The sequence below is a fragment of the Chenopodium album genome, chromosome 27, assembly GCF_948465745.1.
Source record: "Chenopodium album chromosome 27, dcCheAlbu1.1, whole genome shotgun sequence".
NCBI lineage: Eukaryota > Viridiplantae > Streptophyta > Magnoliopsida > Caryophyllales > Amaranthaceae > Chenopodium > Chenopodium album.
This window is the reverse complement of record NC_137860.1, coordinates 4,168,618-4,191,606: the sequence shown is the minus strand read 5'-3', so window position 1 is coordinate 4,191,606 and position 22,989 is coordinate 4,168,618. Positions and strand designations below refer to the sequence as shown.

The 22,989-nt window shown below is 34.5% G+C and overlaps 1 protein-coding gene across 1 annotated transcript; it reads right to left on the bottom strand.

Moving 5' to 3' along the window:
- Window positions 1–5,518: 5,518 nt before the first annotated feature.
- On the bottom strand, window positions 5,519–9,395 carry LOC145619188 (E3 ubiquitin-protein ligase RZFP34-like). The gene is made up of 12 exons (XM_081673821.1): window positions 9,186–9,395; window positions 8,628–8,715; window positions 8,473–8,532; window positions 7,567–7,599; window positions 7,394–7,471; window positions 7,234–7,277; window positions 7,042–7,082; window positions 6,872–6,954; window positions 6,652–6,743; window positions 6,121–6,190; window positions 5,953–5,991; window positions 5,519–5,871 (listed from the first exon to the last, which is right to left on the bottom strand). The coding sequence occupies exons 1-12, from the start codon at window positions 9,293–9,295 to the stop codon at window positions 5,767–5,769; spliced, it is 843 nt and encodes a 280-aa protein (XP_081529947.1). The 5' UTR covers window positions 9,296–9,395; the 3' UTR covers window positions 5,519–5,766.
- Between the last annotated feature and the right edge of the window lie 13,594 nt (window positions 9,396–22,989).

Sequence of the window (22,989 nt, the reverse complement as noted above, 5' to 3'; positions counted from 1 at the left end):
AGATAATATTCTTAATTAAACCATGTAACATTTTGATTTAATTGCTTATTATAAAAGAAGAAAATGCAAGTTCGATAATTATCAAGGGGCGTATGGGTAAAAAGTACATCTAACTTTGGTTAACTTTTATTTTCTCTCTATCCTCTTTCAATCTTTTGGTATTTTTTTTATTGTCTCTCTCCTCCTTCAACCTTTAATTTCAGTGGTGAAAAGTACACCTTTTCAATATATTTACGTCGAAGAACAAGATGAAATCAATGGAGGGAGAATTGAAAAGGTTACCTACCCTTTAGTGTTAACCATGCCTGTTATTCTCATTTTATTATTTGGGTTTTCGTAATGGTGCAAAGTTGAATTTAATGAAGGAAGGAAAACTCAACTACCCTTTAGGGTTGGGTCTGTGGCGGGTCACTTTTGGGTTGGGTCATTTCGGGTCAGCTAACATTCTGGTCGGGTATGGGTTCACTCGAGTCGATACGGGTTTCGGGTCAACTTCAGGTTAGATATTGGTGAAGGATTTATGTCTTTGTCGTGTGCAATTACTAGATATATAAATGGATCAAATTATGGAGATAATTAAGTTCGTACATTTGGGTCGTCGTTTTATCATAGCTAGAGGTACCAATGATCCTTGGACTAGTAAAATAGCCCAAAGCCCAATTGGACGGATCCTATAAAGTCACACAAAGGGGCTAGATCGAGCATTAGAGGACGAGGCCCATCATGGGCCTCATCTCTCTAAGTGGCCGGCCATGTAGGGGAATTAAGAGGGTTTTAGGCTTCGTGCTCTAGTCTAATTATAATGGGATTATAAATAGACTAGGTGCCTATAGGGGTGAGCAAAATTCAGGGTACCCTGAACTGGAACTGGAACCTGTTCAGAACCGCAGGTTCCAAACCCGGAACCTGCTGATCAGGTTCCGATTCCGGATAATAAAATTGGGAACCTGTTGCAACAGGTTCCAATTCCTGGTAATAAAATTTTAGGCTTGGAACTTGTAGGGTAGTACCCTGTTAGCACAGGTTCCCTATAGGGTACATGAAACCGGAACCTATAGGGTATTAAATGTTCTAGACAATTAGTATTGGTTTGTTGTATTTGAAGTACTATATTATAGTTGTAAGATTTTATCATGAACATTCATTTTTTAAAAAAAAAAATTATAACAATTTATCAAGTAATTATTAAGCTTACTTTAAAAGACAGGGTACCCTGTTTAGGAACCGGAACCTGCAGGTTCCGGTTCCGGTTCCCAATTTTTAGGAACCTGTTGAACAGGTTCCGGTTTCGATTCCTATTTTTAGTAACCTGTTACAACAGGTTCCGGTTCCGAGTACTGATATTTTTACAGGGTACCCTGCTACGCTCACCCGACCTAGGGTTTGCAAAAAAAAAAAAAAAAATTAAATAAAAAAAATTGCAATTAACTGATCAGTGAGATCAAACCCTAATTAGCAAACATGAAACCCAGCCCTCTCAAAGTCCTCTTTCTCACACGGCTCTCTCCTCCTCCTCGATGCCGATGGTGGTTCAAGGTGGTGGCGGTTCGTGCGGTGGTCGGTTGTCTATAAAAGGTGGTGATCGCGGTTTTCCTCAATCACTCGACCAATCTAGTATTGGTGGACGACTCGTTCGAATCTCGTGGACTAATTAGAGGAGCAACACTTGGGGCTCTATTCTCTCCCTGATTTGTCTGTCGAATAGCTACGTGGAATTCACGCATCAAAGGTATGATTATGTGTCTTGTGTGTTATGCATGCGATTTTTGGGATTAGGTGCTTGATTGAATATGATTCATGTTTTTTCGCATTATAGTACCTTACAAACTCCTACAATCGGGTCTGATGTGTTTGGGTTTGGTCAATTTCGGGTCAAGTATGTTCGGGTCATATATAGGTCAGGTCAAAATCTGGTCGGGTCATGTCCGGGTTATTTCATTTGTGAATTAAGCTCTAATCAATAATTTTGTACAGAGTATATATTTCTTTATGGTTATAATAAAAACTATCAATTAAGTTTATGAGCTTAGCTACGGTTGAAGATGAACAATTTGAGCTATTTTTGGTACAAGACATTGTAAGTTCAATTATAAGGTAATTCGGGAGATATCGGGTATCGGGTCTGTTCTGGTCAAACACTTCGATTCGGGCCAATTCGGGTGTCAGGTCAAGATTAGGTCAACTCCATTTTCGGATCGGATATGGGTAAGGTCAGGTCAATTTTGGGTCATTTTCTGGTTAATGCTTTTGGATCAATTTCGGGTCTTGGGTCGGTCGTTCCGGTCGGGTCATCGGGTCTTGGTTAGGATTGCCAGGTCTAAATTTTATAACCCGTGCATCTGCACGGGCACGGACTAGTACATAATTAATGTTATTAATGATCAAGTATAGTGTTTCCCTTCCTACCTTATAAAAAGTTTAACAAAACTCTTTTGAATAGTGCAAGAACATTTACATCCCCAAAAAAATATTCTTTTACATATTTGCCGCTATTTGATTTCAAAAGCCTTAGAATCTATTTGATTTCAAAAGTATTGTTAAAACTCAACGATTACATGTTATGAAGACATGTGGCATCCTTATGTCAGCATGACATGGCGCACATTAAGCATTCTTATACATAAAAAACTAAAGCATGACATGGAGGCTAATAATGTTTAACCTACTTAAAAAACTTTTATATGCGTAACCTCTTTATAATAATGTTTAGTTAAACTCTTCGTACCTATATAACCTCCCTGTTTAATTTTTTCCTTAACTCCTTAATTAGTAATTGCACAATAATTAAATCTAATTAGCAAGTAATTAATAGCACCAATGGTGATTCATTGGACACTCATATTCTAGAGTCAATATGCATCGCATCAAGCAATTTTATAGAGCAATATTTCATCATTCATTATGTGGAAAGCTAAACGTCTCCCTCAAATATCTAACTAACGCCCGCAAAATAAACTAAAATTACAAATCTACCCTTTTTATCAAAAAAATTACCCCCTCAATTTGCCCCCCCCTCTTCATACCACCCACCACCACCTCCTCCTCCTCCTCTTTTAACCACCAACTCCTTACCTCCGGTTTCACAATCTAAACAGTCGCGCTAATGACAAAGGGAAATCGGTCGCTGACGTAGAAAATGTGTTTTTTTATTTATTTTCTGAACTAGCGGCAAACGCCTAGATTTTTCACACGTCCTAGGCTCAAACGCCTAGTTCCTGCGAACAACCGTGTGGTTGTATGAAAAATCTGGGCGTTTGAGGTGAAACGCCTAATTTTTTAGAATACCCTAGGCTGAAACGCCTAGTTTTTTCGAATATCCTAGGCTGAAACGCCTAGTTTTTTCGAATAGCCTAGGATGTTTCGAAAAAACTAGGCGTTTCAGCCTAGGGTATTCTAAAAAACTAGGCGTTTCAGCCTAGGGTATTTTAAAAAACTAGGCGTTTCTTGGGTTTTGAATTTTTAAAAAAAAATTTATCGCGATTTACCGATTCCATACAGTTCGACGAGCCTTCTACGAGCATCTAAGGTTGTATTTTTTGTATTTCGTCGTTGTCCTAGAGATCTAACGAAATTGATTTTGCAAAATTTAAAAAATTTGTTTGATTTTGAAACTCACGGTGGTTGGGGTGGTTGTTCGATGAGCGTTGGTGGCCGTTGACCACTAGAGAGAACGGTAAAAAGTTTTGTGTACAGTAAAAGTGTGAATTTGAGGTAAAATTAATTATTTTTATAATTGTTATTATAAGGATAAATACGTAATAATTGTTATTTTGCGGGCGTTGGTTAGATATTTGTGGGCGATATTTAACAACCCCCTTTATTATTTTATTTTGTAACCTAAAATGAATAAAATTTACATACGGAGTATTATTAATCTTCTTCTTTTGTTTCTCAAATTAATACGTCCATTTAAAGAAATTGTATGCCAAAAGTTTTTACTTTAGTACTTTTTTCCGGTAAAAATAAGGTCGTCATATGTGCAAAGTTGACTGTGTCAATTATTCTGGAAAGAAGGAGTAATATACGCAATTATTATAATACAAGATTCAAGAACACTTATTTTAAATCTGTAATACATATCATAACCCGGAGCATCGCTCGTGCCCAAAAACTGTTTGTAAATAAAAAGTTGTGCTTAGTGTTTAAATACTAGTACATCTTTTACTCTAATTTTTTTTGGTTTTCCTATTTGGAATTTAATCATTATATAATACTCCCTCCGTTTTTAAATACTTACTCCACTTTCCTTTTTCGGCCGTTTTTAAATTTTGCTCTATTTCCTTATTTAAATAAACTTTTACAATATTTAACTAATTTCACTTACCTAATAGACCTACCATGATCATGTTTTATTAATTTCAAATTCTCTCCCATCCAATCCTCTCCACTACTTTTACTTTTTATAATTTTTTATTCTTCCACCTACCACACTACCTCCATATATAATTATTTTCTCCAATTTCTCCTAAAACTCCGCGTATGGAGTTATGGACAAATGGATCAAGTATTTAAAAACAGAGGGATTTTCTAAATTAAATTAATTTAGATATACTACCTCCATTTCTTATTATGTGCAACAAAGGGGTATTATTTGTGAGACATAAAATATTCATTTGTTGCACATAATAAGAAACAGAGGTAGTATATAAAACACATGAATTAAAGGGTATATAATTGTGTGATGTCTAGTTTAATGTATTCAATTTTTCTCAAAGTACTTAAAATTTATTAGACATTTATATTTCTAGAACTCAATATCTTTTACCACCCCCTCGCTTAACCAAATTAGCTCTATTAAAGTTTCGAACATTGCATATCCACACAACATTCAACACATTTATTGCTTATTCATTGTATGAAAATAGTTATAATAAAATATATGCAAATAGGCATATAGTATATAGGCCACCGATTATAATTCTTCTCGAAGGACTAGCCATACCGCATGCATCGCACACATTAAAATCCCTAATCAAAGATAAGTTTTCATATGTTTACAAGAATCGTTTAGTAGCTTAGGATACTAATCACTCAAGGTATAATGTTAATGGATAAATAAATCAACTTTTTTTTTTAATTATTCTCTATAAAAAGCAAATCGTATATGGTTAATGACATTAATGGCCAAAGTTGCAAGTACATAAGTGAAACAAGATGAGTTAACTTAAAAATCATCTTTATAGTATGGCTTAGTGACTAGTGTATTGTGTGCAAATGTGCATGTTACTAAACTAGTCAAAAATTAAACTCACCCAAACCATGATTAATTCGGCCGAATCCAAAGTGACTTGAAAGACACCCAATTTTGATCCACAATGACACATTGGCTTAGCATTACCCATGTAACCAATTAACCATATTGGCCATATATGATATGACCCAACCCAAACCCGACTCAAACACTTGATTTGACAGTCCATTGCTTATGCTGATATTGATGAGCTATGCGCCTATGCTGCTGTATGAGTTAAACGAAATAATGCAAGCACTACAATTTAGTTCCACAAACGGTAAGCTATAAAGAAAAGAATGACGGCATATGATGCCTTGCTCAATAGATGAATTGCAGCCCTTAATAGACAACAATGGTAAGAATAAGTCTTATATAACAATGAAGATAATCTCATTCCTATTTCTAAGTGTAAGAAGCCTAAATCTACTGACGAATTTGAGCTCTCTCAGCACCGTATTCTCTGGTACGATTTCCAACAATGTGCTTTCCATCTTTCAACCTTTGAAAACTGAATTCAGTATTATAGGAGCTCATCATATCAACTTTGTGTTGTAGGAGCAGCAGTTTAAGCATTTATGTGCCAATACGTGGTACTGGACTTCAGAACTAGCCTCACAGTCGTTGCAAAGAATTCGCACCTAACAATGTCAGCAAGGAAAATAATTTAGGTTGCATAAACCAAAATTTCTGAAGTATACTTCAAATGAATAGTCACTTACCATTCTCTGACATTCTTCAGGCAATAGCGTGGTTGCTACCTGGAACATTGAGATTTATGGGATGTCAAGATTAAAATTCGGTGCACAAGAGAGAATAAAGACATGAAGAACTGCTGGTAAAGAGAGTATTTATTTGGACAGAAGAAGCTTGAGATATTGAATACAAACCTCTTCATCGAGTTTCCTCCAAACTTTCGACATATCACACATAGACTTCAAGCAGATAGGACATGCATACCTGCAAGAGTAGATATCACATGGCTGAAAATAGGTGCTAAAAAGCTATTCAATGCTATAATTAAAAAATTAGAAACCATGTAGCAACTTCTAATTTTTGTATCTTTAGAAGGCTCTAGAAGTTTTATGCAAGGTTATGAGTTCAAGACCAATTGTGTTTTTTTCTATCCTTCTTATTATTCTGAAAAAGCATAAAAAATGAAGTATCTACATTCTACCGAGAAGAATATATTGATATTGATTCAGGGAATCTCAAGACTCCAATCGAGCTTCCAGATCTTTAAGAACAGTTATTACCCGTAATTGTTTTAAGAAAATTGTTTTCCCTTTCGATTAAATATGGGGATGACATGATTCATCTGGCTCGGAAAATTTACAGATTGATAGCTTGAAAACTAAATGTTTAACAAAAAACAGTGCGAAAAAACTTAAATCTAAAGATCAAGGTCCTGGACTTCTTACTGATAATGCTGTTCCATCTGTTTAGCACATTCCAAATGCATTGTATGCCCACAAGAAAGTACACTGATTTCCTTTGTTGTATCAAATATATACTGCAAATATAGAAAAGTGGCAGCAATGTTAATGACATAAACTCAACATACTGAAGTATTCTTTGGATCATTAGACAGACATAAGTTACAGAAAGCCTAACGGAAAGAATCGGAGAAAGAATTCCAACCTCACAACAAACAGGGCAATTATGATGCATTGCTTTCTCCAAGCACTTGTGTGTACCCTTCATAATCTTTGGATAACAACAGCCTAATCAAAGTGAAATGTAAAACAGTTACAGATTTTAGAACCGACATAAAAAGGCTTAGAGAGTTTCAAGAAAGGCTATGGTCTAACCACATGATAAACAATGAAAGAAGTTCTCTTTGCCTCCAGTCCTACACAAACATAACCATTCAGAGATTAATATAAAAAAAATTCACAATTCATTTTTCACAATAAAATTGCATCCTAGTTGCGTATTTTGTATAAATTTATGCTTTAGATAAAAATTTCAGATGAAAGTGTAATATAAGTAAAGCCACATACCTGCAAATTCCACAGTCATCACAGTGGTACTGTTTCTTAGAGACCTGAAACACATTAACAGCAATTTTGTATCAAGATCTGCCCTGTAATTGTCAGCTATAATCATATCTAGATCGAAAGGAAGCAGACATAGCTATTTAAAATTTACTAAGATGCTTACGTCATCATCAAAGAAATTGCATTTTGAGCAGAAGTACTTCCCCATAATAATCCCACAATTAGTACAGTTATGTTGAACCTGCAGCAGTCCGATTACACATGAGTTCATTCGCTATACTAAGGTTCTAATACTACTGAATACCAATATCCATATTTAATAAATTTAGAACTTACATCTTGTTCTACACCACAGAGGGAGCATATAACCTGAAATCAACCACACAAAGACACATTATCAAAGAAGGAAATGATATGGGAGAATCAGAATTTCAACTTACTATAACAGGAATTAAAATGCAGCTAATTATATAAGGACAAAGTATGTAGAGTTTATGCCAATGTCTGTTATTTAAAGAGAAATGCTTAGAGCTTATATGAAGTTCAACTTTCCATATAGTGTGGGAAGTATGAAGGCCTAATTAAAGCACATTGCTAAGTTTACTTAATGACTTCATTTGTTACAAGCTTACAATCTCATTAACAGTCAAGAAAATCGAAGTATCAAACATAATTATCCTTGGGTAACCCTTATTTTTCCCGGTCTTTAACCCTTGTTTGAACTTATATGAACTTACATCTTCTGAAATAAGTGAAATTTAGATAAACAAAACAAGACTTTGTCCAAATAAGTGATAATAAAATGCATTCTTCTTTGGCTATGCCGTGCATTCTAAAAAATGTTGTTATTTACCATGAATTTTTGTTATCAGATAAATCCATTCAGTAAAAAGAATTCGGAAATTAACAATCGAATAGCAAAAAGGGCAGAGGAATCTAACTATCTTATGATATGAATGAAAAGGGCTCATAACCGAACTTTTCGTGATGGAAGAAGCATGGGATGTGATTTTCATCAAATTCAGCCTATACTTTTCCACATTATGAACATTACTTTCCTAAAGATTTCTTAGTGATACTTCATTCTTTAAGTCATTAGCCATTCAACTATAAACTATTTGTTACCAAAGTAACAACCTTTTCTAGCTCACAAGAATAATCAACACATCAAGAGCAAGAACTTATAGATTAATTTAGCTTACATTTGCAGTAATTAACATTCAAAGTAAAGACAATGCAAACCTTTCTAATCTCATGTCGAGGAATATCATGTCGATCCAAAGCATCGATTTCAAGAGAATTCTGCACAATTTCAATGCAGGAGTAGTGTCAGAGTTCAGAACAACAAAATTCAAGTGTTTTATAAGAGCTGTAACATTAAACAGCCAAAAAATCACCTTTGCTTCATTGTGGCAATGTCTGCAATCAAATATCTCATTACAGCAAGGTGCTCTAATTTTACACCTTCTCTTATAATGCCTGCATCTGATTTTACAAACCCCAGTTCAAAATTAAAAGATCAGGGAGTTTCTCACAAACCCAAAATCAGAAAATCAAACAAACAAAACAGGCAGATTTTAACAACAATCACAGCTAACTAAATAAACCCCACCAAAGAAGACTTAAATAGTCTTGATACCAGAATGTCACTAAACAAAAACAATTAGTCCATCCGTTTAGAATTAGTTATCGCATTGTCCCTATCTCTTCTAATCAATCATAGACATTGGAAAATAGCTTATGCGACTTTTAGCATATGGTATAATCTTTGAGATTTTTTCCGGACATTTTAAAATAGTAAAATTCGTAAATTTAAGTGACTTATAAGTTCTAATTTAGGTGGGAAAATTGGTGAAATTATCAGAAAAACAATCAACCCAACAATTACACAACATCAAAGGAAACAACCCCACTAAAATGCAGAAGAAAGTAGATGATTTAAAGATGAGAAATACCCATAATTCCCAGATGAAAGCTCCATCAAATCGACTGAAGAAGATGATGAATTTACTGAAATTTGTTCAGGGCAATCCATGATCAATTGCGTCTCAATCCCAAACTTCATTTTTTACAATGTAAGATACTTCAAAAAATATCAATCAATCAATTAATTAATTTCAAAAAATGTACAATAGTTGAAAAAAATGTTGATAAAACAGTGGTTAAAGTGTAAAGGCTGCTATTTTGAAGAGTGAATTTATATGAAATGCAGGATTTGGTCGACAGCACTAGTAGAATTGGAAGCGCGTCAGAGCTGACGTGGAAAGGATAATACCTATCGAATTTAATAATTAAATGTTTAAATGATTAATGATTGTCTTACAAATGTGGATATGTTTCTGTTGGCTAAACCCTTGGTTTTTTCTTGATTGCTTGTAATGCAATTACAAGCTTTTGATGGATGACATAAGATATTTTTGCAAATGGGCATAAACTTTTTTTTTTTTTTTTTTTTTTTTTTTTTTTTTTTTTTTTTTTTTTTACAATCACTAAAACAGAAGAACACTAGTGAGGCTGTCTCCTAGCTGCAATTATTGCAAAGTTATGAGCCCCACTTATACAATTTCTACTGACTTTTCTAATGGTAAGAGAAGAGAAGGATATAGCTCTATGTTTCACATTAGCTATAATAGGCTTGATCTCTCGTTTAGCTCCATTTGTCGCTTGACAGCTCTATACCAGCTCTGAAGAGTCAGTCCATAGCTCTATTTTCTTGTTTTCCAGGCCTTGATATTCAAGGGCATGCTCCACCGCGAGTGCTTCAGCTTGGAGTGGCGTAGAGGCAAATACCGGGCTGGACCCTTGTGCCACTCTGCTATCTCTTTCATTGATTATCCATCCCACAGCTGCCTCCCATGAAGCGTAGTCCCCTTTTTTCCTTTTTCTTCCATGCTCCATCCTTGTGAATGATGAAGTCGAAGCTATCCCCTGTATTACCTGTACTTCATACCTTATTCTGTAAAGTGTTATCAGATTTGAAGTTATACCTTGAAGTTCTACATCTGGTCTCCTTCCCCTGTTCCCATCTAATGTGCCAATGTTGAGCTAGTGCGATGATGGATTCCAGATGTGAGGAGTTTGCTCTAAAAATGGAGTTGTTTCTCGCCAACCAAATACTCCACAAAATGCTAACAAACTCATTGCATTTGTCGTCATTTCCTTTATCCTCGCACCACAAGTACTATATGAAGTTCTTGACCAAAGCCTGAATGTTAATATTCCTACCTGCTTCTGCATTTATACCTAACCAAGAACATTTCCATACCCTCTGTACTATCTCACAATCACAAAAGAGGTGGCTAGCATCTTCGTCCTCCAACTTGCATGATGTGCAAGCCCTATTAACCTGAATGTTCTTTGTTCTCAGGTTATCAACAGTAGGAAGTGCATTATGAATCAACTTCCAGATAAATAATTTTTGTTTCGGCCACAAGTTCGCTTTCCACCCTTTCTTCCAAAAAGATCCTTCATCCTTCGTACCTTTTTCCTGTTTCAAGGCGAACCAATAGCCTGATTTTATTGAGTAATGCCTTGATGCCGCAGGCCCCCAATCCTATTGGTCTTCTTCACGCCCAATTTCAAGACTAGTGGACAGAATCTGTCTTGCTATTGTAGACACCCATTTGTGTCTCCCCAAAACCAAACCCAGTGATAAATACCTTTCGCGTCGAACCATAATTAGAATGAGGGGAAAGTGTGAAAAGTTAAGTGATGCGGTAGTTTTTATTAAAAATCTTTCTTTCTTTCTGTTTTCAAAAACCCACTCTATTTTATGAAAATGTCCAATCCAGTTTAGTTTGGTCCATGATAAGGGTCCAATAATGGTGTAGTTTGATGAATCTTGAAAAGAACTTTCCAACGATATATTATAAGCCCAATTTCGATGAATAATGAGGAAGTTATGGCCAAAATACTAAACCGGGTCCAAACCGGATTTTACCTACGACCCAATGATCATGTGGAGGGCCCAAAGGTTTAATCCTATTCTTAAACTAATTAGGATTAATTAGAAGCTTCTATAAGTTTCTAAAAGATCTTAATTATCCTTTTTTGAAAAGATAAGATCATAGAGTTTGAATTTGAATAAAACTTTCCTTTTTTAAAGTCCTAATTCTATTCAGATTTAAACATGTCCAAAGGCAGTCAGATTTTATTTTCGTGCCTCATATTTTTTATCCAAATTTTATATTTTTGGATAGATCTTGAAATTATCTTTCCAATGATATATTATAATATTAATTCCGAGCTACAACGAAAAAGATATGAAAGGAATACGAAACGCTATCCAAAACTGACACCCTTTCACTATTTCGACCATATATTTTTATCTACAAAATATTTTAATCTTATTCTAATTGGGTTGGAAAGTAGGCTTCAAGAGCTTTCCAACTACATATTATATGTCTTATTTGGACATCTGGATCAAAAGATATGATAAAAACAAAATCCGCAAAAACTGTCTTTGTCGCCAAACGACAGGCTTGTCGCGTGGCGACAGATGGCGACAAGGTCGGTTTGTTTGCGACAGCATAGAGTATTATTCCTTATCCAATTCTACCTATTTTCGGACTATTTTTCTTATAAATAGGGTCCTGAACCTCCATTTTTATTCACCAACAATCAATCTACAATCACCTATTCTCTCTCTAAGCAATATAGTTTATTTTTTCTCTCTCTTTCTAAACTAGCTTTTTACAAACACAATTCTGCATACACAAGACCTTGAAACACCTAGCCAAGTTTGAAGTTGCCTTCGCCCTATACGTGAAAGTTTACTAACTTGTGTGTTTTGTTATTAGAAAGAGGTACGAGGCATCGAAGTATGTAATCTTATCGCTTTATTCTTGTAGAAAGCATGCTTATATTGTTTAATTCCTAGTATCATGTTAGGAGGTTATTTAATGCTTTCTAGAATCATGCTTAGGTTGCCTTTTACTCTTTTTCTAATATCATGTTAGTATCATGTTAGGTTTAAAGCCTTGATCTTTATTATTTAGTGACATGCTAGGATTTGTTATTAATCTTGTTAGTATCATGCCTAGGATCTTGCTATTATTATTATGCCTTATTATTAACATGATTGTTATTTTGTTGATTTATTTTATTGTTATTGTTTGATCACGCCTTTTATGCATGTTTAAAGGGAATTTGTACTTGAAATCACGCTTAATAAGATAATTAATAATTTGGTTTAGGCTAATATGATTTTAATTCAAGTGATCGTCAATAAAAGTTTTATCTGTGCATTAATATTCAACCAACATAGATAAACAAGTTTAGGGCTTAACCTAATGTTTGCATGTTAGTCAAAAAGCGCACATGAATACGAGTAGAATAACGTAGAGGCCTATTTTATAGGGCGAGTCCTTTCTTTTGTAGATTGGATTCGTACCTTCATCCCCGAACCCTATTTGGTTCAAGACCTTATGGAATTGACGATCTCACGGATCGTTAAGGGGTGTAACCTTCACCTCGTGATTGGTTTAGAAGTTCCTAAAACTTGTTGGCGGCTCTTTTGCTCTTTTTTCATTTCCTTTAGACGCCACCATACTTAAATGTATGATCACAGTGGGGTTCAAGCTTGGGGTTATGATGCTTGAAATATTCCCTACAGCTATACTCCCTGGGAACCACTTCCAAACAGTCCCTGGTTTCCATTTTCCATTATAGTCCAGCAGGTCGGCTACCAATTTGGGCTTGATATCTTGATCCTCGGGTCTCTATTTGAGTGTTATCAGGTTCATACCAAGCCACCTGTCATTTTCAATTGAGGTTTTCATTCCATTGCCGATAGTAGAACGAATGTCATTCTTCATGAAATGAATACTCTTCATAATACTTCTTGCCCCCCGCGAGCTTGGGTTGATAGTTTCGTTTCTCCTACCTTTTTCTAGCCAATCTTCTCTGTATTTTGTTGCCGTGTTCTTGCTTACCTAAAGTTGAGGGTTGTGTTTCATCCTCAATGCTTGCTTAAAGACGAGGGCTTGGTGATCGAGGTTGTTTCATAAGACATCCTGGTGATATAGGTTGTTTCATTGTTTGAATAAGATTAAAGCGATATGGGTTTAAGACTTTAGGTCAAACTAGTGTGTGGATTGATATTAATTTTGAGATTTGCTTGAGTGTGGTATTAGTATTAGTCTATTAGAGCCTAGAGGCACATTAATTGGTATTATGGGTATGTGTGGACATAGGGGAAATTCTCTTTGTGTAATAACTTGAGTTATCAATGACTCTAATAATGTTTGTTGTTATAAATTGTGTTTAAATGGTACTCCCTCCGTCCCTTTTTTACATTCCTGCTTTCCTTTTTGGGTATTTCAAAATTATATTCCTACTTTTCTTTTTTAGTAAGTAAATTTTTACCAAATATTCCAAATTATCCCTATTTTTCTTTTTTATAATTAATGCTTTCTCTTTTTTCTCACTCTTATTTTCTCATTCTCACTCTTATAAATGCCTTTAAAAAATTCAGAATCCCTGTGCATCACTTTAGATGAATATGATTGGTCCTTTTATTACATGTGCATCATTAAATATTCGTGGGAGCAGGATGACGCCATTCTTCTATGGCACTGTAGGCTTGTAGTTGACTTTGGGGAGTATTTAACAAAAACTTATGGAGGTATTGCCCCCCCTACGAATCCGATTGGCAGTAAGGTATGGATCCCTCCTCCTTTGAATGTTGTGAAAATTAATGTTGATGCATCTATAGATGAGGAGGGATGGATTGGATTAGGAGTTGCAGTCCGTGACTCCATGGGACAGGTACTCTTCGCTGCTGTAAAGAGGGTCAGAGCTAGGTGGGAACCGTTGGTGGCCGAGAGCAGAGCTGCTTTGTTTGGTTTGAGGAAAGCTCGAGATTATGGGTTGAACAATATTATCATTGGGTCTGATTCCTTGCTCCTACTTTCCAAGCTTAAGAAAACTCAATTGCCTTTGCTTCTGTTGACAACATCATTGAAGATATTAGTATGGCTGCTTCTTATTTTTCTTCCATTATTTGGTCTCATGTAAAGCGTGATGAGAACTTTGTAGCCCATCATCTTGCTAGGTTAGTGCCGTTGTGTGCTGAACAATGTTGGGAAAATCATGTGCCAAATGAGATTGCCCCGTATGTACTTTTGAATACGTTACTATGAATTAATGCACTAACCGCTTTCCCTCAAAAAAAAATATTATTCAATCTTTGTTTTATTCAAAGACATCAATTAATGTCTTGTAATTCCCATTGTACTTTGTTTTTTTGTTCTTTGTTTTATTTCAAGTTCCTTAATTCCCGTGTAATTTTAGAGATAGGAATGTAAAAAGGGACGGATGGAGTACAGAGTATCACCATGTTACAAATTCTTTTTCATTAATACCAACAAACACATAATGATTTGTTGGAATCAATAGATTTTTTATTGGTATTAAGATAATACCATCAAAGTATAATTTTATACCAACTAGTGATTAAGTTATTAGTGGCCGAGAAATGCTTGATGACATAGGCACATAGTTATGTAAATAGACATGTTGACTTGCTCATTTTGCAAAATGAAAGAAAAAGGGTCTATATGTTTTTTGAAATGTCAACTACACACGATACCGTATGGAATCAATCAAGTCGCCTAAAGATAGATGTGGGTTTTGTCAAGTCATGTCTCGTGTCAGGTTCATGTGTCTTGCGCCTGCTAGCTAAGATTTCACTTTGTGTAATGTGTTATGCAATTTTTTCAAAAGAGCAATATCTCAACTCTCAAGCACATTAAAGCCCACATGCTACTGTGTCATGTCGTTTCATATCATGCCAATGTGTCTAAGACAATATAATTTATTTTGCATGTTTTGTTGTATTTCTTCAAAAACAAAATGTGGCTCAAGCAAAGTAATTTTGTGTTGGGCCTTGTCATGCCACGTCCTAGCACGGTTTAGTATCATCTTTAAGGCCTGTTCACATTTACTGAGCTGAACTGAACTGAACTGATTAGAGCTGAATTGAACTGAATTGTACTGAACTGAACTGAATATAGATGAATTGAATATTTTATGAGAGAAGGAAATTAGGAGCTGAACTGAACTGAACTAAATTGAACTAAACTAAACTGATTGGAGCTGAACTAAACTGATTAAAGCTGAATTGAACTGAACTAAATTGAACTGAACTGAAATTAAGCTGAAGTGAACAGGACCTAGTCATGTTTAGGCCCAAAATTCCATCTTATTACTAGTTCTTATTACAAAAAAAAAAAAAGACATTATTTAGGGCTCTCTTCCGAACAAGATGTTATTTATTCCATCTAACACTATATTAAAAATTAAATATTGGAACAAAACTAATAATTTGCATTTAATATAGTTTTTCTTCTATACTCCTTAACTAGATGAATGCTCGTGTGATGCACGGTTATTTCATATATAAATTTCAAGAAAAGATATTTTTGTATAGATTCTAAGTTTTTTTTTTATTATTTGATTTATTTACTATTTAATAATTTCGGACAAAAAAAACATAATATTTTAATTAAAGTGTTATTGCATGTTACAAAAGAATTTTTTTTTTAATGTAATTTATAATGCGACTTTATTTATTGTTATTTTGGTTTTGGTTGATGTGGTTTTTCTGACACAAAATTCGCTTGATTTGGTTTTGTATTGATACGAAATTTAATGGTGTTGTAGGATGCATCAATTTATAGTGGTAGGCATCACAAATTTTAATTTAATTATAATTAAGGAATAATTTTTTTTTTCTTATCTTAAACACTATCAAGATTATCTTAGATATATAATCTTGTATACAAAGATAATTTTTAGTTTTTAAATAAATTAAATCCTAATAAATCACTATTCGTTGTTTTTACCTATGTGGCAAAATTCTTAAATCTCATTCATCACTTTTATTTAGGTGGCAATTGACTTTTTTAATTCTAAAATAAAATAGAAATCTAAAATTTAATTGGTCAAAAATATACATTTGATAATGTGGCGCGTCGAATGCGCTCCAAAAATGCTTATTTTATATATATATATATATATATATATATATATATATATATATATATATATATATATATATTAGCATATTTATACTTTAATTTTTTTATATATTATAAATCGTGAAAAATGTCGATATGTCACGTGTACCATTCTCACACTACAAACATGCCACATCATCAACCATGTCATTCACAGCACTAGAAGCATACCACATCATCAGCCACATCATTCACAATCTTTATTTCAAGTCCTAATTTAAATTACCAAAAATGCACGCAATGTGGTTTGAACACTAAACCTCCTTCAATAAAGACAACAATTATTACCATATTAGCTACAAATAAATCATGTTCAATCTATTTAAATAAATACATAAATACATTTTAGAATGTATCTTAAAAGCAACACCTACTACAACGATCGGGTCACACACTAACACTAGTAAATATGCTAAAATTATGTGATGTTGATGTAAAGAGCTAAAATATGTGAATGTGAAGAGCTAAATGGATTAATGATTTAAGATGAGATTGCGTTAATCTTGCTCTTATCTGATTTGCACTTGGATTCCATAATGCTACCATCTTCAAGACTCAATCGGACTACATAAGTGCGATCACATTGGTGAGATTTTCAAATCGTAGCCCCAACTCTTTCACTTTGTCATTTTCGTAAAACTGTTCAGTTTTTTTCTTGTTTATGACTTCTCTCATTAGGTTAGAAACATACTCCCAATTTTTTATTAACAGTATATGTTCTGCTATTAAGTAGTCCTCGTGCCCTACAACCATTAGATCAACTATCAAATTCTGTATCACTTTGAATCTAACAGATTCAGCAATGTGAATACAAATCACATTAACATGTCTCCCAAATATGGAGTACTCAACTGTTCAAAAATGCCATCATGCAGGATCGGATAGATTAGCAACGGCACATTTTCGCTTTGAATGACATCGTTCCAAACTTCCAACTCTCGCTTTGAAATTATATTATTATAAGTGTTTATAAATTATATTATAAGTATTTATAAATTAACAAATTACATGAAACAACGTATATATTATAAATTGGACTTGTCTTCAAACAAAAAATATTGGTTCATACATAAAATTATTGATATTGATAAATTAATCATAAATTTATATCACTTTTCTCATATAATATAATTTAATGTTAAATAACTTATTATTTCATCATCTTTCAAATATTTGTAACAATATTTGCTTTATGAAATAAAGTGGGGGTAATTTTACATATTTGTTTTACACATACACATAGGGCTAAGTGTATAATAGTATGTGTATGTTAAGGTTTAATTTATTGTAGGAATTATTTTAGTTTAAACCTTATACAAGGTAATTTTTTAATGGACTATGTTTTTGTAGATTAAAAAAACAAAATAAAAATTAAAAGTTTTTTTCTGTAGAATTTATTATGTTTCAAGAGTAATACACAAACTATAGATTTCAGGAGTGATTAAGATTACTAGTTGAAGACCTTATTCAAGAGTGTTTGCGGTGATTCAAGAACCAACTAGTATCCCGACCTCCAGGTGAAACCCCGAGTTATTGCATTAATTTCATGATTAAAAAACAAATTAATTTTGTTTTATTTTTATTTTTATTTTTATTTTTTTTTTGCTGCTATTTTGCTATCCCCTTAAAGCGGATATAGGCCAATTCAATTGCAGCCAAAAGACCTATACGCCAGTGAATTGAGAGGAGAAGTCCTCTTTAAAGCCCAATGAAAACCAAAGTACTTCAAGACCTTAATACCTTAAGGATGTTTTGATATTTAAATCTCAATTTCTGACACAAGTCACGTAACACCTTAGATCTCAAACAACAAATTTTAAAAGGAGGTGAATGTTTTAGTTTTTGGTTTGGATCTGGGACATGTTCAATGCAATTCGAAATAATATTCGATTTTTGGAATTTGAGTACAATATAATTTGAAATTTCATCGAAACCAATCTAATTATGGACTTGTGAATATGTATATTATACAGTTACTCTAAAAGTGAATACAATTATATTATACAATTACTCTTAAAGTGAATTGATTAATTTTTTCAATTTTTGAATCCAAACACCCTCAAGGCCTCAAACGATTCCGATTAGAAAATTCAATTTTAGAAATTATTTGAGTCCAATACTATCGGATTACTAAATTAGACTTTGGAAACAATCCGAATAACTTTCACATTTCGCTAAGGATGGCAATGGGGCGGGTCGGATGCGGAGGATGGTACCTCCACACCCATACCCGCCTAAATTTTTTATACCCATCCCCGCCCCACCACCCGTGGTGGGTACAATACCCAACATCCATACCCGCCCCGCCGGGTATAATGTAGAATCCATCCCCGCCCCGCCACCCACTTGGATATCCATACCCATCCCATACCCGCCCCATACCAGCCCAAACCTATTGTCATAAATCCAAAATGCTATGTTATTTCACAGTAATAACAATTACAGTACATAATAATAACAACAATATTAAGTATTATCAATTAACAATTTCATACTGTGAAAATTCCACAAATCCAAATCCAATAATATATACAAAGCTACAAAGAAAAATCAATCAGTCTCTTCGCATAGTGCTGCACTTTCATCTTCTAGCTAGTTCCTCCAACCATGGTGCTGCAATTTCTTCAACTCACCCTACAAAAATTTCGCATAGATTGACTATTAATATATACGGAGTAAATTCTAGGAGTAAAATCTAAAAAGTGGTTTAGTAGGTAGTATAATTTGTCTAATATATTCATACTAATCATTAATCGATAGATCTTAACTTCTTAAATTAAAAAAACTCAACATCGAAATAAATTCGACACTTAAAATTACAATGAGTACAGTTGATTATAGAATAGATTAAGATGAATATGTTCCATAATAAATTAGAATTGTCACATTCAATCACAAAACCAAAATAAACAAAACGATTAAAGAGAGATTAAAAGATACATACCTTGGGGAAGAAGATGAATTGAACAATGGTGATTGAGACGAGGCAGCGAGGAAGAAGATGGATGAATGAGTGACTGACGTTCACATAGAAGGATAGAGAGAGAATGAAAATAACGGCTGTTGAGGAAATGAATCAAGTGAAAAATTAAGTTAAAGATTCTTATTGTTTAGGTATTTGGGCGGTTGGGCTTGGGCCTTTCACATATTCTAGACTCTTCTTGGGGCGGGTATGAGGCGGGGCGGAGCGGGTCTATTATAAAATCCATACCCGCCCCACCACCCATGGCGGGTACACTTTTTATATCCATACCCGCCCCATCACCCGCCAAACCTCCCTCCATACCCGCCCCATCACCCGCCAAACCTCCCTCCATACCCGCCCCATTGGGGCGGGAATGGGACGGATCTCCTATTTAACCCGACCCACTGCCATTCCTACATTTCGCCCTTATATTTAATCCATTTTAGACTTGGTAGTTTTTTTTTTGACAAGTTTAAGACTTGGTAGTTGATACAAAAAAACATAAATCAAAATTGTAGCCAATATATGAGTTTCAAAACCCAATATCTTATACATGTAGGCCCAAACATTATGAATCAAATCCAAAAACGCAAGGCCCCAATCCCAATTTCTGTAACCGTAAGCCCAAATTCTTAAACCCAAAATTGCTGAAAGAAAATAACAATACGAAGTACATCTTTATAAACTGTAAATCAGAACTTAATTCGATTTTAGTATTAAGTAACTAAGGGTGTAATCTATTCACCTAATTTTCACTGATATGAACTTATCTTAACTCATCTAAACTTACTTGAACTTATTACATTTTATTAAAACTTATTTTAGTTGTAATTTGTACTTGGGTAACCCTTATCAGAACTTATCAGATCTAATCTGAACTAAACTGAACTTATTACACATGAAATAAGTGAAAATAAGGTGAATAGAACATACCCTAAATTAATGTTAGTGAATTGTGATAATCTTGAGTAGTCGGCTTGCGTAGAACACGTGAATGCATGTGGTTTATGCACATTTAAAGTATTAATAACAATTTTTTTAGAGGAAATATAATAATAACATTTATTTAAAATAAATATTAGCGACATGAATTAAGCCACCTGCAGGTGGCATGTTTCACCAATTGCACCATATTAGGAAACTACTAACCATAGATTAATTAATTAATCAATTAAATTGAAGGGATTAATTAGTAAGGAATCTGTAAATCAAAATCCGACAAGATCATACATAAATAGATTTTTGGGTTAATAAGTAGATGACATATTTTGTCACATAGTTAGTTGAACTAATTGTTGATTAAACAAATAAATCCCATGAGAAAGAACAGTAAACTGAATTAAATGATTTATCCCAGAATAGTGGAATTCAAGAATCGAAGACTTCATTTGTTGTTTCAATGCTACGTGTTGATTGTCGAGTCTTGGGGGATTAAAATTTTTACACAACGTAATTATTTAAGGTTCTATGTAATTATAAAGGTATAATACAATACAGAGTAATTAATATGCTTAATCTGCAGAGAGCGTTGGGTTAAACGTGGGGTACGTCAAAATGGCCTGTGTTTTGATACAACGGGTGTAATGCATATGAGAAGTACTTGTATAGTTGTATACCTCTCCTACTACATAAGAATACTATCTCCGCGTCTGTTTTATATTATTTGCAACGATTTGACATAAAATAGAGAGAAAAATAGAATATGAAACAGAGTTATTATAATAGTTGTTCTAATAAAGGATGAGATTGGAATCATTGGATTTTGAGATGCACGTTTTGTAAATGACGAGACAAATAGAGAAAATGAAAAGGTTTCTTATTACAAGGAATTGAAATTCATTATTGCAATTACTTTATCTTATGGAATAGGAATAAGAAATTTACAAAACCTAGTCACTATTTAGTGATTGAGTACAGTATAAGAAAAACTCGGGTGGTTAGACCATATTGTCCCAATTCAGATTAAGTTGATTTGGAGAGTGTAAATTAGAATGTTAATGTAAATTGACATAAATTTCAAACCTACACCCCTATCTAACCTAAAGTCCACCTAGATCAATTAAAAGAATTCTTAAAAGGTCTTTCTCTCTCTAAAAGTGCTAGCCTATCCTTCCACCGCCAACCCTTCATCTTATCCCACCGACCCACCGCCAACCCACCAACTGAAGGAGTTATGTCTTCGATAAGTGCAATTACTAGATATATTAAGGATTACTATTATGGAGATAATAAGTTCGTTCTTTTGGGGCGTCATCCTCTGTTGCTAGACTATGAGAGATGATCTTTGGACTACTCAAATAGTCCAAAGCCATCTAGAATGGATCCTATGAGGTCACACACAAGGGTATTGGGTTAAGCAAGTAAGAGGCCCATTAATGGGCCTCATAAGCAATTAACTAATCATGAATTGGATTGGGCTAGCATAGTTAGATTGGAATTAGGTTTTGGGCTTTTGACATGGGCTCTTATTTAGAGATGGGATCTATAAATAAGATCCATGCCTAGGGTTGGATGTAAGAGTCATAATTCACACACAGTGAATTTTGACATCAAGGCAACCAATCCCAAAACCTTAATCCCTCTCTCTAACTCACGACTTTCCTTCTCCTCCCCTCGTCCGCACAGCCGGCCACCCTAGGTGGCGCGTGTGGTGTTCGTGGTGGTTCGTTGCTCGCTCTTCTCCGTAGAAGGTCAATTGAAGATTTCAATTGCAACTAACTAGCATTAGTGGAGGTCTTAATCCATGCCCGTGGACCAAGTAGAGGAATCACGCTTGAGGTTCTTTATCTCCCCTTGTTCTTGCTCGATCGCACGTGGAATCACGCTTCAAAGGTACAATTATCTGTTCTTTATGTGTTATGCAATGATCCTTGGTTTAGGTGCTTTATGAATATGATTCATGTTATTTCCGCTGCGTACTACCTATGAACTCCTACACCAACCCCACTGTTCACTGCTCGCCGGCGACTAGCTAATCTGCCCAATTATTCTGCCGTCGCCGGCGAGCTAGCTTCCCCTTCAACCTGGTTTGCCGTTCTCGTGTTTGGGTTTGGGCAGAGTAAGTATTTACTGCAACCAGATGCTCTTTAAGTTCGCTGCTCTCGGGGGAGTCCTTGGTGGTTGGTCTTCGTTTGGTGAGTTGGGCGGTGGTTCAATTTTATTTTCTTTCTCTTTAGTGGTGTTTTCTCATTTGTCAATTTATAAGGTATACCGTTTATACCCTGTCTCTTGTGGTGTTGTTTGGTTGTTTATGGTTGAACTCTTTGACCTTAATAAGGAGCCTTGTTGTGGTTGGGCTTTGTGAACTTCTGTGTGTTAGTTTTACTTAGGGGTGGAGTGTGTTTACCGTGTTTAAGCCTAGTATTAAGATGGATTTTAGTTTGGTTAAATCAAAGTTATTGATGTTCCACTTAAATGATGATGATCACCGTGATTCCATTGCTAATATTCTTATGGGAATTGGAAGTTCTGATGGAGTTCTTCCGTTTTGTCAATCCTTAAAAGAAACGGGTAATAGTTATTTTCGTCGACATGAGTTTGGAGATGCTTATTTGCAATATCACATGGCTATTAAAGTCCTCTGTTTTACTGTGCCCCTTTCGAGTGACGGGAATTCCTTGTACTTGGACCTTGCCGTTTCCTTAAATTTGAATTTGGCTGCATGTGCTCTTCGTAATAATCAATTTTCTCAAACCTCACAACTTTGTCCTCTAGTGCTTGAGTTTGATGGCAATAATATTAAAGGTTTATTTCGGCGAGTTGCCGCTGCGTTAA

Excerpts from the sequence above, each read along its gene's own strand:
- LOC145619188 (XM_081673821.1), bottom strand. The coding sequence starts at position 9,295 with ATGAAGTTTGGGATTGAGACGCAATTGATCATGGATTGCCCTGAACAA. Across the intron at positions 8,533-8,627 it reads ATTGCCACAATGAAGCAAAG|AATTCTCTTGAAATCGATGC; the intron begins GTGATTTTTTGG and ends GAAATTGTGCAG. Across the intron at positions 7,083-7,233 it reads GATGACTGTGGAATTTGCAG|GACTGGAGGCAAAGAGAACT; the intron begins GTATGTGGCTTT and ends ATGTTTGTGTAG.